General features: G+C 33.5%; 1 protein-coding gene across 3 annotated transcripts; it reads right to left on the bottom strand.

Moving 5' to 3' along the window:
• Positions 1-963: 963 nt before the first annotated feature.
• On the bottom strand, positions 964-15,925 carry LOC120126423 (coatomer subunit beta'-2-like). Of its 3 annotated transcripts, none has more exons than XM_039144628.1 (26): positions 15,819-15,925; positions 15,439-15,459; positions 15,257-15,318; positions 15,108-15,162; positions 11,688-11,724; positions 11,242-11,567; positions 11,012-11,143; positions 10,771-10,919; positions 10,318-10,386; positions 8,302-8,455; positions 8,143-8,208; positions 6,888-7,076; positions 6,395-6,535; positions 6,231-6,305; positions 5,928-6,104; positions 5,736-5,827; positions 5,514-5,630; positions 4,973-5,087; positions 4,751-4,822; positions 4,062-4,258; positions 3,885-3,978; positions 3,063-3,169; positions 2,371-2,494; positions 2,168-2,282; positions 1,560-1,626; positions 964-1,203 (listed from the first exon to the last, which is right to left on the bottom strand). In XM_039144628.1, exons 1-25 carry the CDS (start codon positions 15,819-15,821, stop codon positions 1,598-1,600), a joined length of 2,718 nt encoding a protein of 905 aa, XP_039000559.1. In that variant the 5' UTR covers positions 15,822-15,925; the 3' UTR covers positions 964-1,203; positions 1,560-1,597. The 3 variants fall into 3 exon arrangements, with proteins under 3 accessions (XP_039000559.1, XP_039000558.1, XP_039000557.1); XM_039144627.1 differs by having other exon boundaries at positions 964-1,199; XM_039144626.1 differs by lacking the exon at positions 964-1,203 and having other exon boundaries at positions 2,094-2,282; positions 15,819-15,924.
• Between the last annotated feature and the right edge of the window lie 2,210 nt (positions 15,926-18,135).

Below are 18,135 nucleotides of genomic sequence, written 5' to 3'. Positions count from 1 at the left end.
TCGAATTGGATCTAATTTCTAATAGACCAAAAATATATACACCCTCCACCCAAACCTGACCCAAATTTAGGGTGACTTCCTTTGACCTGAATCCGACCCACTTTTTTGAGAAAAAAAGTCGAACCCAACTCAATCCAAAACGAAAATATTTATAAAAATGTTAATTTTATTCAATAAAAATAAAAATCGAATTACCAAAAAAAAACACATTATATCTAGGGATGGCAACGGGCCGAGTTTGGGCCGGGTATTGGTCCCCCGTCCCCGTTTAAAAAATCTATACCCGTCTCCGCTTAAAAAATCACGGGAATTTAAACGGGAATCCCCATCGGGTAATCAGGTAAAACTGCAAGGAAACGGGCCCGTTTAGCATAAACAATTATTTAAACGGGTATCGGGCCAGATATATATATTTAAATTAAATATATAAATATTATATATATATATATATATTAATTTAAATTAAATTTATTAATATTATATATATATATATAAAATAATTATTTTTAATATTTATCGAGCCAGATATCAGGCTGGATATCGAGCCGGGTAATCGGGGTGAAAATTACTAAACCCGTCCCCATTCCCGTTTAACATAAACGATTTTTTCCCATCCTCGTTTAACATAAACAATTTTTCCCTATCCCCGTTTAATTCAATTTTCGATTTTCCCCGTCGGGTTCGGATTTTTTTGTCATCCCTAATTATATCCATAAATAAATAAGATATAACTACATTATTTTTTAGATTGAATCGAGTCAAATAAGATATTTTTTATCATAAATTTGAACCCGATCCAAATCTTATTTTTTTTTAAAAAAAAATGCCTGACTTATAAGATCAACTCAAATCACCTATCGGGATCGGGTCCCGTGCCCTTCCTTAGAAACAACTAAATCATCGCGGAACTATACTTGTAGGCATGTTTTCATTTTTGATCTAATAATGGTTTAAATCACTATAATTAAACATGATGATTCAATATTAAAACTAATATTATAACACAATGTAGACGTATCAAATTTTGTAGAAATACACAGAATAATACACACGGGTATATGAATACGCTGGATGACATACATACGGCATGAGCAGGATCCACTGTGTATTCTGCCCCATTCCAAAATTCTATGACCGTCGATAGATCCAACTAAACCTCCAGGAACACAAGACAATCGGCCCTCTTGTATCACTTGTTTCTAGCTTCCACGTTTGGTACAGAAAGAAAACTATATTATTTCACGAGTTCTATAGAAGTATCTTTATTTTAATATATTTCCTATTCCAAATATGTCAAAATCCGAAGAGAAAATTCTAATCCTATTAACGCACTGCATTTAGATATATATCTGGGAAAGAATAAATACGAAACTAGAATTCTGAAAGACCGAAGAGATTCAAATTCAAAATGATGACCGAGATGTACCAGCATCTTTGAAGTGCCAATCCAATGAGACAAAACTGGGGGGTTTGCACAAACCCAAACTCGGTCATGTGTAAACTGAATTCTAACCAATATAATTATCCTTTAAGAAACAATGATGACTATGATTTCTCACCTTAAATATGTTCTGAATGGAGCTCGAACTGAATGTCTTCACGAAACCACGTGATCTGGTGTAACCACTGCCAACAGGGGAAATTTTTATAAGAATTGTGGCATTACAGAAAAAAAGAAATGCCGAAAACATCACATGAAAAATAATATAACACATTAGTGTTCTATGCCATACAGCATCCAAAAAATTCATTACCATTTTTATGCTAGACGGCAATAAGTTGAAACAAAAACACATTAGATACGAACAGTACACGGAATATAGGCATCAGAATTCAATTTAACTATAGCTTACCCAAGTTCGGCACAAAACATTGTTAACACGAGGGGGAAAAATGAGCTATAGCAACCAAACATGTACCCAATTCAAAATAAAAAAACGAGGCGAAAAAAAAAACAGGAATACTACTACGGAATTTAGCTTCCAGTATGTGTTGTAATCAGTGATTGCAATAGAACAAATCATCAAAACAGAGTCAGATAAGCCGAAAAGAGAAAGGGGATTAGAAATGGCATTTTAGACACAATTAATCACCAGAGATGATTTCGAATTTCACAATGCCCCAACCAATTGCTTTTAGGCTGACGGGGTTCCCTCATTATTCGTACCCCACTCTTCTTCATGTTCATTGCCATTGACGAGTACTACACCATCATTAGAATCAGCATCCACGACAACAGCCTCCTCTTGGCTACCCTCTTCTCCATTCTGCTCCTCTAGATTCTAATCATATCAAAGCAGTTTCTAGGTCAATATGTTGCCTAACTATAAGAAAAACAGATGCATATATATATATATATGGATGATATACCTCGTGAACAGGGTCACCAATTTCAAGAGGCTCCTCTACTGGCATGTTTCTGAAAGCCTCCACGAGTGTCATATGTGATCTATCAGCATGTTTCAAATAGTCTGATGCAGGAGGATAGACACCCCTAAAATCAATTTGAAAGTTAATAGCATATCCATGAGTAGATTTTAGCTGTGCAATTAAGCAATATAAGTCTTAAAGACTCTTGTAACTAATATTTTACCTGTAATCTGACATATCGAAAAAAAAAGGCAGAATAGGTTTCTGTCTAAGTAGGTTAACACCTAATACGACTCTAAGATTGTAAATTACAGCAGGACATTACTGTTGTAATTAGCCTATTTTAATAAGCCAAACTTCTTGTATTTGAAGTAAAAAGAGAGAGAGAGAGAGAGAGAGAACAATTTCTTTCTTCCAGAAAATCTTCTCTTCTATGGATTAGTTATGTACACCTTGTGAGACAAAAAAATAAGATGTGCAAACAATAACACTTAAAAAATCAAGTGGTACAAAACCATAGTCCATAGAGCAACCAAAAGAGACCAAATAACCGGAATCTGAAAGTGATCTGTTCAAAGAGATCACACAGAAATCGTAACACTAGATAACAGAGAAATCCTGCTTATCAAAATACGGTAGCAAAATGGTAACAGATAAAACAACTAAATAATGCAAGGAATCAGGTCTGATACCTTGTTTCTGCTACTTGAGATTCAAGAGTTAGAGCAAGTTTCCAATCCTCAAACAAGTTGGGATATTCTTCAGGATCAGACAGAGATTCAGCCGCTTTTGGATTAACCTGCAGATAATGCAAAAATAATGTCAAAATTGTTATGCAAACTGTACCGTCAATTATTAACATAAGTAATCAAGTGGGGGCAGGTAGTTTTGAGTATGATTACAAAGAAACATGCAAGTCTAACATATTCATGTTGCAAGGGTACAAAGAAATTATATATCATGACACTTAGAGTAGAAATAAAAAAAATATTTAAAAGCACATAATCAATGATTTATTAGACGAAAAACAATTCCACCCGAGTCTAAGATTCCAGTAGTACTTTACTGCTGCAATGTTTGACTGGGAAAAAGAGAAGGTTTTCCTTAGATTTTGGGTGTAAAGCTCTGTAAAACGAATTTCAGACTAATGTTTCCCAGGAATTTATAAAATAAAAAAAAAGTACAAAAAAATAGCTATCAATCTGGAAAAAAGGCAAGTCGAGATAAACTGGGTCACATCGCAAATAAAAGAGGGACGATAGATATTCTGACAATGTTATTCAGGACAACATTGAGTTGAAACAAAGAATACTCATGCATCACAAAGGAAGAATCAAACACAGAGGAAGAGGGAAAAAGCTTATATTTGTTGACTATAGAAATGAAATATTTTGACTTCATAAAATAAAAAAATAAAAACAGTGGAATTGAAATGAACAAAAGGATTGATACAGTTAACCCATCCCATAAAGAACTAAGAACAAAAAACAGGGAAACGAGTATTGTCAACTAACCACGTTGAGGTCTTTTCTCCAAATTGCTACCATCTCTGAAACCTTGCTTGGAAGATAAGATCGTGCCATCAGAGCAGCCTCAGGTATACGATTGCTACAAAAGCAAAACATCAATATTTCCATAACTATGATGACATGAAGGCCATTCTACTATTTAAGGTATTTGATAAGGTTTACCTTTTCACCAGAAGCTGGAGGCAATCCTCCAATTTACCCAACATGAATAAACAAAGAAAAGCAACATTGTTCTTCCCTTGCTCTTTGGAAAGAGATGCAAGTCTTGATATTCCATCCACATCTCCCATAGAGGAATAAAGTAGCAATAAACCACTCAGTTCCATTGCATGCTTCATGCATTCCTCGGCCATTTGTAGCTTCAATGACAAATTTAGCATAATTAATAGAATTATTAGAAAACAAGTGGAGGGTGCATTACTGAAGCTAAAAAATTATATGATGTGTATGCCCATAGAGCAACATTAAACAAACAGCTACTTCATGGTAAAATTAAAAATCCACATCAGTAAAATGTAATGCTCAACACTAGAATTAAAAAGGACATCAGCAAAATATAAAAGCGGTCTTCCTAGAACTTATTTACTAGTTAAACAACCTATTAAGCCAAAAAACTCAGACAATTTTAAAAATATTTATTGAAAGGCAAAGCTTTATATTCCTATAACCTTGAGATTTCAGTCATAGAGCTACAGCAATGAATATTTTCAAATTTTGATAGGGAACAACCTCATGAGACCAATATATAGGCAAGAGAAGCTACAAAGAAAAGTGATGGGAGAACCACGAATGACAATCATAACAGAGCAAGATGACACAAACAAATCTGGCAAATTGAAAATGCACACCACCTTTCCGGTGGACATAGCCAATTCTCCCAATTGCTTCCATTTAGACTCACTCTGAACTTCGGCGGCTATCTCCTGTACAATAAAGAGTGAATATCTAGTGGAGATAGAAAATTTGTTAAATGACACAATCAAGCTCACTACAAAGACTCATGCAGAGATTAAGGAGAAAAACAAGGATCTAAGTAGTTATACTTCCGCTTCCAAACCAATTAAACAACTTACCTTAGCAATATCTAATTTACCAAGCTGTATAGCAAGCTCAAATCTGTAATCAGGGTCTGTAGCTACTTCTAAAGCCTCCTCATTCATACCTCGTGATTCTAGGAAATGAGCCACACTATAAATCAAAGCAAATCATCAATTAAATTCAATAAATATTCAATAATCACAAACTTAAATAAAGAGAAAATTAACACAATAAAACTTTAAAATAAAGCCTTTCTGAGAACAGATACCCAAAGATAAAGACCAGCCTTTTGGTAAGCTAGATATGGAGACATGTTAGCTTTGGAATTGTAAGTTTCCAGCACATGGAGATACAACACATATTACCAAAGATGACGACCAATTTCCAACCACAAGGGGAACGAATATTCAGCACAAAACGACTAATCAAGAACACAAATTTCAAATGAAGTAGGAAAGAAGAAAGGAGTAGAAATGAATTCCAGTCCCAGAGCTTCAACTTGGAGTATAAGCAACAAGCAGGAAAGATGATCAACAATAATCTTTAAGAATGGATATTTTGAAAGTGTAATCATACCTATTATGGTGCTCTTTAGGAATTGAAGGTAAAATTTCATTGGCCCTTTCTAAGTCTCCACGCATCACAAGTGTCTTGTACTCAATCAGGCTGAGAAGTAATGTATACCCAATAACACTGTACAATATGACAGATGAGGATAGATAGGCATTAATAATGTACTTTCAAAGCAAAACATAATGTGCATTTTGACGTAAAAATAGCAATTACTAGATGACTCACTTAAACTCTTTGTCTATCAGATACACCCGACTTTGACTTGCAAGATATCCCAACAAGTACATAGGACGGTCCAAATGAAACATAGTGGTAACCTAAAATCATTACATTATCAGAAAGAAACTGTCAAACCCTACAAAAACCAATGCATGAACATATGAAACACTTTCATGACAAGTGTAAGAACACAAATACCTCTCCACCAACACAATAATTAAGTCTCCATGAAGAGTTGTTGTAAATGAAACAGTCCCCAACCCAAAGGCCGGTCCTGACACGTTCATTGGTTTCATGAAGAAGCTCAAATGCATCCTCGACTCCTTGTTCATCAACTGGTCTTCCACTGTCTAAATAAGATTGAACTACATCCCGCTACAGCATAAAAGTAACAAGATTCAGTTATGCATAACTGTAAGACAGTGTGAATTTAACAGACAAGAAAAGCCCAACCTGCAAAAGATTTTGCTGATCTAAGTAGATTATAATAAGGAGACTTACATTGTACTTTAGAATATAGAAAGATGTATCACTGGCAATGGCTACCAAATCACCACTATCAGCCCAGTAGAGATTCTGCCATTTAAGAAACATAAACAAAAATAACTTCAGGATGCAAGGTAACCAAAAGAAACAAATGGGGTCATATAGTTATTTTAGCTTACTTTCACAGTAACATCAATTCGACGAATCAACCTGCATTCAGCCCAATCATAAAAACAAATGAAATCATTGGAGCAGATTGCCAATAAATAGCCCCCAAAAACATGCTCAGCAGAGAAAGTTGGTCGGACACTCCTCTTTTCCTGGAAATGTTAAATCACCGTCAAGAAACTACTTTGCAGAAATGAAACTTGAAAACAGCATTAGTTAAAGTTCCTTAACAATCATAATGTAAACTATCATTTTACACCTAAAGAAATAGTCCATTCCATCCATTTGTTTAAAAATAATTTTAAAAAGAATGAAATCCTCTTCCCTGCCCAGAGTTCTAATCGTCCTACTAAATCCAACTCTCCAGCTGCAACTCATCTGTTGCTATGTTGAACATTCGAAACAGGGTGTGACATTCGAAACAGGGTGTGCCTCCCATCCTTTTTTTATTAAGACTTCAGATTTTAAGATAAGAAACCATCTAAAAAAACAAATAGTACAAACCTGGAAATTTTTGCTGAAAATCTTTATCTTTGATGAGCTTTCTCTTACAGCATACTCTCCTTCAGATGACCAAACGAATTCCAGTGCTGAACCAAATGACCTATTTCTCCATGCCAAAGCTGTATATATGATGTACTCACCATCTCCGCAGACAACAACAAACCTCCCATTTGGATTGTGCTTTAAGATCTGAAAATAACAAGACAAAAGGGTACATAAAAACAGAACTTACAAAAAAAAAATTAGGAATGGCCAATTCATTTCAATGAGGATATGAAGTGTCAACTCACTGATGTGGATGCCTTTATTGGAAAGGAACATCAAAGAAGGGAATAAAATTAGAGACGAGAGCAAACTAGAGTTTTATTTATTTCCTCTGTTAAATTAGATTTTATTTTTATTTCCTTTATGACTTAAGTCTAGCCAGCCAAGATCCTATAAGTTAGGGATGGAGCCGTGGAGAAGTCTTGGTGTAAAGGGGGAATTGGTGGTATTATGAGGGATGATGACGGGGCTGTGTTGGGCACTTTCTCTGAGAGTGTTGGGGGAGGCCCTCCAATTCTGGCAGAGTTAAAGGCTATCCAAGCAGGAATATTATTCTTTTTCAAGTCTAGGTGGAGTTCGAGGGGCAGACTATTGGTGGAGAGTGATAGTAGTAAAGCTGTGGAATGGATAGTGTCCGAGTGCTTCTCCTGCGATTTTCAGTTCGCTAGTCAAGGATATTAGTGAATTGGTAGAGGATAAGAGTGTTCTTGTTAAACATGTCAGTAGGATTGTGAAATGTAAAGCGGATGAATTAGCTAAGATAGGAATTGGGTGATCTTTTACCTTTAGATTTCTATAAGTTATTTTGTTTTGTTGGTTCTCTCTGTTATGTGCTGGTTATAATGTAATGATTTATTTGACGGTAATAAAATTATGAGGCACTCTTTTCCTCCTTCCAATGGCCGTCAAGTTAACTTTGGTTTTTTGACAGTTATGAAGGGGTTTTTTTAATGAGGCCTCCATTCTTGTAAAAAATATATATATATTTTATGTCTATTAGGCCTCTTTCTTTTGTCGCTAGCGGTCTATAAAAGGCTACCAATATTGAAAAAATAAAGGGGAAGCAATTATTCTATTATAAATGTTATTCTTGGGGGGGGGGGTTCAGTCAATGACAAATCTGCCACTTTGATTAACCATAGGTCAGAACAAGAATTCTTTCACGTCTAGATGTGTGACTAGATCCTACACCAAGATTCATAACACTCACCTGAGGGTACAGATCACAGGTTCCCAATTCCTTAACAGCCAAGGGCAATCTTTCTCCATCAGTAACCTAAGAAAAGAAAACGAGCTTACATCATCACCTTAAGCCCAATACTGAAAGTTGTGCCATGAATAAAAAGACATTTTCAAAACAAAAAAAAACCTCCTCAAAATTTGCTCCAACACTCTTAATATTCACAGTTTGAATTTCATTGTGCTTAGCCCATATGATCTTCCCAGTATTGTCCATACTTGCTACAGGTACCTCACGACCAATTTTCACCATAATAGTTCCTTCATCATACCCAATCACAATCCTGTAAAGCAAAAACAATATGGTAGTTTTAACTAGAGCTGACTATCAAGAAGACATGTAAACTAGTGAAGAATTGAACTCATGAAATCTAGCATCACAAGTCTAAATGCAAAACATACATATATATGCAACTAAAGAAAGTTTAGTTATCCTAGAAGAATGACATTTTTAATCGACTCCTCAAGCCTTTGAGCAGATAGGAATACTCTAAACTGAGGGTGTGCTTGGTTGAGCGAAAAGTGGAAGGAGGGAATGAAACACTGAAAATAAAATAAATTTTGAGTGTGTTTGATAGGAAAGAAAAGTGAGGAAATAAAATCAGAAGAGCGCTAATTTTCTATCCTCGTCTTTAAAAACAAACCATTCCAAATTAAAATAATAAGAGAAAAAAATGTAAGAGATATTAGTTATTTCAAACTTATGTATTTTCAAAAGCTTTAGGGTCCGTTTGGTTTTAGAAAATGATTTCTGTTTTGTTTTCTGTTTTTATTTTTAGAAAATAGTTTTTATTTTCATTTTTTAAAATAGAAACATGTTTGGTTCATATAAATGAAAACTTGAATTCAGAAATAAAAATAGTGAAAATATATTTGATAGCCAATTTTTTATGATAGAGATGAATAAATAGTTATTAAATAATAAAATTAGAATATAACTATTAAAAAAATTTATTACATAAATTTAACATGTGAATTATGCAAATATAAAACAATAAAGTTGATAAGAAATTTCATACCACAAAAATTATTTTACCTTATAATAAGAATATAATATCAATGAATATTGGACATCAATTAAATTTAAAAAATAAACAAAAATATTGTTGCAAGCAAGAGCATACAAAAGTATCAACAAAATTAAAAATATGTTTAGTGGTATTTGAAGCCCTTAAACTTTTGTGTGTGTGGGGGGGGGGGGAATTAGTGTAGCTCCTGAACCTTTTTTGCACTCAATGTAATCCTTAAACTGAAAAATTCAATCTAATTCTTTGACCAACGAAATTTAATGTTGACTGTCACGAGGCTCATCTAGTAATCTACAATGTTGATGTGACAGTACACGATGGAAGGAGATGTGGTAGATGGGCTTAATTGATTTTTTTTTAACTAAGTTCAAGGGCTTAATTGCTTTTTTAGAAAATCTGATGACTTCTTTAAATTTTAGAAAAAATAAGAAATTATTTAAATTTAAATTTAAATATAAAATATAAACAATTAATGATATTCAATACATTAAATATAAAAATACTAAAAAATTAAATTATTAAAAAAAGTTCAATTTAAGGACCACATTAAGCATAAAAAAGTTCAAGAGCATATTGATTTTTTTTTTTGCAAAAGTTTGAGGGCTTCGGATACCATTAAGTTAAAAAATACGTTGTTAGAAGGATTTAAACATGTGTAGGTTAAGTTATAATTCCAAATTTCGTGTTTTTATATTTTTCAAATTTCCAAAACAATTTTAATGAAAATATTGAAACCATCGTTTTTATGTTTCCATATTTTCACTTATTTTTGTTTTTATTTTTCAGAAATCATTTTATAATTTTACAACAAGCATGTTTTTTTCAATGTTTTCTATTTCTTGAAAAAATGAAAATAGCCTATACTTCTACAACCATACAGACCCTTATTTTCTTTCTTCTAAATTTCCAACTCTAAGCTGGAAAAAAAATATTTTCCATCTTTCTATTTTTTGACTCCTTCCAATTAACCAAGCAAAGACTAAATGAAAGGCATTGTTTTAGAAGTTAATGACCTCTAGTATTTGAGCATAAATAAACAACCTAGGAGACGTTAGGCTGAAAAAATAAATAAATAAATAAACATAGCATTGTTGCATGATTTAACCAAAAGAAATTACCTCCGTGAACCTTTCATATATCCAATTGCCCAAACTCTCTCAAGACCATAATTCAATGTATTTTCAAGCCTGAAAATAATGAATTAACCAAAAAGTTGAAAAATTTTCAAAAATCTCATGACATATATCAAAGACTGTTGAATCAAAATATCTTAAGAGAACACTAAAGTCATATGCAAGGAAGAAAAATTAACGGCGAAGCACTAATGTGACTCTCGACCGTGAATTGCTACATCTACTTCAATGATGCTCAAGCTGACATTTTTATACAACCAAAATGCATCACTTTTACCAACACAAGGCTGAGAGGAAGTTGAGGAATGAAGTGGACACGTGAATTGTTATATAGTAGCAGGACCAGATAAAATCAGCCTCACCACAAAACTAATGGCCACAGGAAATTGGAAAGGGTAAGCATGCCAAACCAAAAATATTTTCTATCTCAAGAATTACCTATAAGTGATAGCATGCCAAATACGAACTGTCCCATCCTCAGAACCGGAAATAATAATTGGAAGTTCAGGATGGAAACAAACTGCGGAAACATTGTGTGTGTGGCCTTCCAATGTTTGAACACAACTCCTGGTTTGGTAATCCCATACCTGCATACACGGAATATATATGTGAATAGTTCCTCGATATTTATTTATCATCAAAGATAGCAGGACACAAATCGTAAAAACAAGCTGCATACCTTAGCAGTTTGATCATCAGAACCAGTGATTAGATAGGGTTTATCACCACCTGTAAAGTAATCAACACAATTTACACCTTTCTGATGGGCATCCAAAGTAAAATTTGGATCAGGTGAACCAAGGTTCCAAATCTAGAAATTTCAAACAGAGACAAGGAAATTTAGCATGGTTATATCAAATGAAATAAGAAATCATGAAAAAAAACTGAAAACAGAAAGGCACTTTATACCTTTATCGTACGGTCAAGAGATGCACTAGCAAAAGTGTTAGTGTCTTTGGGATTAAAGGTCACTTGCATGACATAATGGGAATGTCCCTCAAATATTTGAGTACACACCCAACCCTTCTCCCAGTCCCAAAGTTTTATGAGCGTATCATCAGATGATGACAACACATATGGAAGAGTAGGATGGACAGCCACACATCTAATGTAATCAGTATGTGCCTCAAATACTTTGACCTTATCCATGGTGTTGTAGTTGTATACACGAATAAACATATCATCAGCACCAGCAACAACCCACTGCTTGCGTGCAACAAACTTGGCCGACCTAACTGCAAATACAAGAGGTCCACTTTAGAGAATGATAATGACTTCATCATGATGAAACAAAGATTGAAACATAGTATCATCATACTGAGATAAGTGCATTTTAATCATAGATGAATACAAACCTGGCAACTCAGTGACCTCAAACGACTTAGCCATGGCCTGTCCACCAAAGACGGTTAAAGTTAACACTAAACAATAAGTGAAAAATTCAAATTCAAGATATTACGACCATAAAAGTTCAAAATAACCCTAATACTACTTAAATAAGATGCACAGAACTAAAAATCTCATACCAATTAAGTTCCATGAAACTACTAGTAATTTCTACATCCTTACATTATGAAACACTTAAGTCAAAAAGTGCAGACAAAAGAAGTAGTATTCATAAAAGAAACAAAAGGAATAAGTTATCAAAATAAAAGGTTTTACAGATAAAGGGCAAGTCATATACATAGGGCTCAGACAAGATACATGTTTCTATGTTCCTCAGGTTTAAGCAGAATGTTAAGCTAGTGACTAAGCATATAATATAGCACTTATAGACAATACTAAGGATGATAGTTTAATCATAAAATAGAAATAGATGAGAGCTATACAATCTAAATAATGCGGAATAAGGAGTTGTGCTTATGATTTCGACAAAAATGAAGAGGACTGTGGCCTTAAAAGAAATGATGAAACAAGAAATGGATTAGTCATAATCAAACCAAAGAGTCAATTCAAGCCGAACGGACAAAATCTGTAGAATATTAGAGTGTGAAGCAGTAAATTATTTGAATTAGTAGTTTAGATTAACTATAACTCTATCCTATTTGATTTGGTAGTTTAGATTAACTATGACTCTATCTTATTTGATTTAGTAGTTTAGATTAACTATAACTTTATGCTTTTATTTTCTAAATAGGATAGAACCTTCTCTAGGAGAAATTGTAGTTATATTTGAACTCTTCTACTCAGCCTATTTAAATGAGGCTTGTACTTCTCTTCTAATCAATCAAGAAATTCAGAGTATCACTTTGATCTCTATTTCTAAAACCTATTTCAGGATGTTACAAATGTTATTCTCCTGTTACAAAAGGACCTATGTCTCTATGGATGTTGACAGCCTTCAACATTTGACAGGTTTGTCTTCCAATCTTACATCTCAACTGATATTAGCTTCTGAACCTCCCTGCAATCTTACATCTCAATCCTGAACCTCCCTATTCACTTATACAGCCTTCTCCAAATCCTTCTACTCAAACACATTCATTCTATGCCTCCACAAAAAACTAATACCTTGCATTCCTAAACACCTCAAAGAAGGGACTTTAATGTCTACAAAAGGAGAGAGAAATCCACTCTACAACATAGTAGTTACCAAAAATTGGACTAGAATCCAATTACCATAAAAAAATTGGAAGGTAAGAAACCTTCTCCTAGTGAAAATCCTATTCCTCTTGTTATTACTGATGATTTGTCGATTGCTCAAAGGTACTGTGTAAGAAAGTGTATTGCTCATCCCATACAAAAGTATGTTGCTTATAATCGTTTGATGCCTGCGTTCAAGGCTTTCACAACAGAAGTGTTAACAGTACAGCAGCTCCAAGGACAATAGAAGAGGCTCTAGGCGATCCTAGATGGAGAAAAACAGTGGAGGAAACGATGAGAGCCCTTGAAAAGAATGGAACTTGGACTTTGCCAGATTTACCTCGAGGAAAGAAACCAGTGGGATGCAAATGGGTCTTCACCATCAAAGGGGTTCACACAATCTTACAGTATAGATTACTAAGAGACCTTTGCTCCAGTTGTGAAGCTAAACACAGTGAGGTTCTTATTATCTTTAGCTGTGAACTTGGATTGGCCACTTCATCAATTAGACATAAAAAATGCCTTCTCGAATGGCAACTTGTGTGAAGACTTGTTCATGGAAATTCCTCCCGGCATTAAGAAAGACTCGACAATCCATAAAGTGTGCTAGTTGCAGAAATCGTTGAATGGTTTAAAACAATCTCCAAGGGGTTGGTTCAACAAGTTTTCCAAAGAGATAATTGAATATGGTTCTAAGCAATGTCAAACAAGCCACACTTTATTCATTGAGGGAAATGAAAATGGAAAAAGAACCATTTTGGTTGTGTACGTGGATGACATAGTCATCGGAGATGATGTTGAAGAAATAAAGAGGCTAAACATTTCTCTAGCCAAGGAGTTTGAAACCAAAGATCTCATTAGTCTTAGGTATTTTCTGGGAATGGAAGTTGCAATATCCAAGGCTAGGATTGTTATCTGTCAAAGGAAATACATACTCGATCTTTTGACAAAAACCGGTGTGCTTGGATGTGATTTATTTGTCTTTAACACGACCTGACATTGCTTTCTCAGTTAGTGTTGTTACCCAGCACATGAATAATCCAAGTGAGGAACACCTTGATGCAGTACACAGGATTTTACGATATTTGAAGACAACTCCAAGAAATGGCTTGTTATTTAAGAAAAGTGAAGAAAGGTCAATTAAAGTCTTTACTGACTCGAGTTGGGGAAGTGAACTCACTGACCGAAGATGAACGAGTGGGCATTGTGCCTTTTTATGGGGAAATCTAGTTACTTGGAGAAGTAAGAAGCAGGTTGTGGTTTCAAGGAGTGGTGCAGAAGTCGAATATTGAGCTCTTGCACTAAGAATTTGTAAGAGCATGTGGTTACAAAGAATGTTGCCCGAATTGAAATTAGAAGGTTGTAAGCAGTTCAAGTTGCAAACTGACAGTCAATCTATTATTAGTATTGCAAAGAATCTTGTCCAACATGATCGCACTAAACATGTGAAGATAGATAGGCATTTTATCTAAAAAAAAGTAAGTACAGGAGTAGTTTAACTCAATTACATTTCTACAAAGCATCAATTGGCCGATATCTTTACTAAAGCTCTTCCAAGACCAGTTTTAGATGAATTTTCATCTAAGCTGGGAATATTTAACATATACTTAGCTTAAGGGGTAGTATAGATTACTGGAGTGTGTAGTAGTAAATTATTTCAATTGGTAGTTTAGATTAACTATGACTCTTATCTTATTTTATTTAGTAGTTTTGATTAACTATAACTTTATTCTTTTATTTTCTAAATAGGATAGAACCTTATCTAGGAGTACTTGCAGTTATATTTAAACTCTTCTACTCAACCTATTTAAATGAGGCTTGCACTTCTCTTCTAATCAATCAAGAAATTTAGTGTATCACTTTGATATTTGTTCCTAAATCCTTACTTTCTACAAAATCTAGTCCTGATTAAGGCTGCCTTAGACTGATTTTCTTCCAATGAGAAATACCTTAAGAGGAAATAATCATCCATATGCCAAAAATAGTTTCTCACATAAAATCAAGCTCTATCATTAACATTTCATAATTGGTTCGTTTAGCCACGCCTTAAAAAATATAATATGAAGAAAATATTGTTAAAATGAAGCAAACAAGACATTTATCTAACTAAGTTTTAGACAATAATTGTAACCATTAAATGTATGATATTATAGTTTTCACAGCCATAATGACAATCAGTAAAACTCCCATGCCTGTGACTGGTAGTTCCAGATACAAACAGTTCCAGAATACAAACTTGCTAGAATCCTGCAAAAACAATTACAGCGGAACAAATTTAGCCTTCAATGTTGAGAATGTTAAATTCAAAAACATAGGAATCTGAATAAATGATATAAGTTACCATGGTTCAGTTGGATGAAGATCTACAGATTTTACTCTCTCTGATCTTTGAGCAAGTTTCCTCTGATACAAATATCACCATTAAGAACATTACTCGCAGAATTTAGCAAACATTCATACAATAATAATAATTTCTAATCCGCACAGATAAAACTGAACTCAAATTAAATGAACAACACATACCTTAATTTCGAGTCTGAGTGGCTGTTAAACACAAAAAAGAAAAATTACATAATTAGTCGAAATTTAGTAACAAATCTTAAAGCAAACTCGTCAAAGGAGGCCAATAAATCAAAATTCAAAATCGACGCATTAATTTCCGAAGTGAAAAAAAAAAAGTTCACGCGGCAGATCTAAACTAGATTAAAATCCCCAACTCTCCATCCCAGCTGGATAGAAATGAAATGATAAAAGAAAAGAAAAAATTCCAAAGCCAATAAAACTCAAATCGAGCATAATTCAAAAGTCCTCCCTTATTAAACAGAAATCGGAGAAGGAATATAAATCAAACGTATTTGAACCGATCCAAAGCGAAATAAAAAAGATCAATAAATTAAACTTACCATTTTTCCAGATAAAAATTAAAGATGAAGAAGAGTAAGCTCTGGGTCGATTTAACGCTTTTGGTGTATTGAGAGAGAGAGAGAGAGAGAGAGAGAGCTCTTCTCTGTGTTAAATTACCTTTTCGTAACCTAAGAAATATCATACTACATTTATTCAAAAGTTACAGTAAAAAAATTTATGTTTGGCTGGCTGCAATAGTGCAATAGAGAGTTTATCTTTTTGGATTTTGTTAATATCGAAATAAAAAAAAGTATTTTTGGTATTTATATTATTGATTTATTATAATCTAATTATTAAATTGTTAAATAATGTGTTATGTTAGTAAAAATAATTTAAAACTTAGGTTTTAATCATTGAAAGAAATCATTTTCACCTAAATGATCATCTCGAATGAATTTAAATTTTCACAATCTATATTTAATTATATTTCATTTACTTTTAGACTAAGTACTAATCATGCATCACTAACACCACAAGGTGATAATCAAATATTAGGAGGGACAAGGTACTTAATTTCAAAATAATAAGGATTTATTAAGTATTTAATCTAAAAATTTAGGGGGAAAGTCTAATTTTACTTAAATTTAAACTAATAAAAACCTAAAATGATATTAAACCAGAAATTTTGGAAGGGGCAAGAGCCCCTCCTACTCCCTATATAGCTTCGTTCCTGACTATCACATATCACAACCATAAATTAATTAAGTAATGTTTAGAATCCTTACACAATATCCAAAAATAATATATAAAGTATATATCTTAAATAAGTCTCGTATTGTATGAAGCTCATGTTAGAACTAAATCATAATAAATATGAAAACAAATCAAAATCAAATCATGTCAAATCATCAAGAATAAAATAAATACTAGAATGCAGACGAATAAACTGATAGGTTGAAATCCTTGAGTCTTTCTCTGGTTGGGATCTTCTAAGAAGATAGAGTTCCCTTAAGTATAAACTCTTTGACGGGGATAAGAGTAAATACTAGAATGTCTATTTCTTGGGGACCACAACCCCTTTATATAGCTTATTTAAGAATCAACTATTGTCTATATGTTGAGTTAATCGATTGAAGGAATCGGCCAAGAGGGGGGTGAATTGGCAATTAAAATTTTTGTGGAAGCTTTTGCAGAAAATTGAAAGTAATTGCACAGCGATTTACAGTGGTTCGACTTTCTCAAACAAAGTCTACGTCCACTACCTTAGCTATCCACACTAAGGATTTTCCAAAAAATTCACTAATTTGTTCTTTCTTTTGAGGCCAAAGAGATAACCTTACAATTCCCTCAAGAGTATACCCCAACTCTTGAGAACACTCTTTTTCCCAAAGAGAAGATTACAAATTTGCAAACTTACAAGAAAACCTCACAAGGTAAGATGTTTGCACAATTCTAGAACAAGAAAAGAACACTCAAGGATAAATACAATTAAGTACAAAAGTGTTCTTGAAAGCAAATGAATATTGGATGAAAAATAGGCTTGAAATACTCAAACTTGAGGTTTGATGCTTTCTCTTTGATTCTCTCTTGATTCTAGTTGATTGATGTTTCTTGTTATTGATCAATGGCTCCAGAACTTGTTTAAATACCCCTTGAATCAATTCTGAACGTTGGTGATAATTAGTGGGGATAATAGAGCCGTTTAAGTGTGAAAACAATTAATTTTTCTAGGTGGAGCGTCTCATGCATCGATGCATGATCAAGTATGCATCGGTGCATTCGTGTAAAATTCAAATATTTTGACCGTTGGAACACTTGATGCATCGGTGCACCAAGTGTGCATCGATGCATGAAATGCATTCGATGTTTGAAAAATAGCCTGATGCATCGATGCATGGCTTGTGCATCGATGCATCAAATGCATTCGATGTTTTGAAAATATTCAGAGTGCATCGATGCATGGAGAGTGCATCGGTGCATGGAATGCATTCGATGTTCAATTTATTCATCGATGCATGGACTGATGCATCGGTGCATGCCTTTGAATAATTGATTTAAGGCTTGTTTTTGGTTCAAAATACTTTGTGAAAATTGTTTCAAAAATAGTTTAAGTACAAATCACAATTTTACACATTTAGTAAGGATTAAAATTGATCTTGAAAAACTTGGAGTAATAATTTGATATTCGGTTAATTGAATCGAATTTGTAAAATCATTTGTGAAATCTTAAAATTCATTTAACTTAATTTGTTATATCGAAATATCAAAAATGTTTTCAACAATCTCCCCCTTTTTGATATAACAAAACATTTGAATAATTTTAAGATTTGTTTAAGAAATTATTTTTGAAATCGATTTTGAAAAACTTACTCCCCC

Source organism: Hibiscus syriacus, unplaced genomic scaffold (assembly GCF_006381635.1).
Source record: "Hibiscus syriacus cultivar Baekdansim isolate YM2019G1 unplaced genomic scaffold, ASM638163v2 tig00110458_pilon, whole genome shotgun sequence".
Taxonomy (NCBI): Eukaryota; Viridiplantae; Streptophyta; class Magnoliopsida; order Malvales; family Malvaceae; genus Hibiscus; species Hibiscus syriacus.
Note: the sequence above shows the minus strand (reverse complement) of the source record. Positions and strands in the feature narration are given on the sequence as shown.

Excerpts from the sequence above, each read along its gene's own strand:
- LOC120126423 (XM_039144626.1), bottom strand. Across the intron at positions 6,536-6,887 it reads TTTTCAGCAAAAATTTCCAG|GAAAAGAGGAGTGTCCGACC; the intron begins GTTTGTACTATT and ends TAACATTTCCAG. Across the intron at positions 4,823-4,972 it reads GTAAATTAGATATTGCTAAG|GAGATAGCCGCCGAAGTTCA; the intron begins GTAAGTTGTTTA and ends TTTATTGTACAG.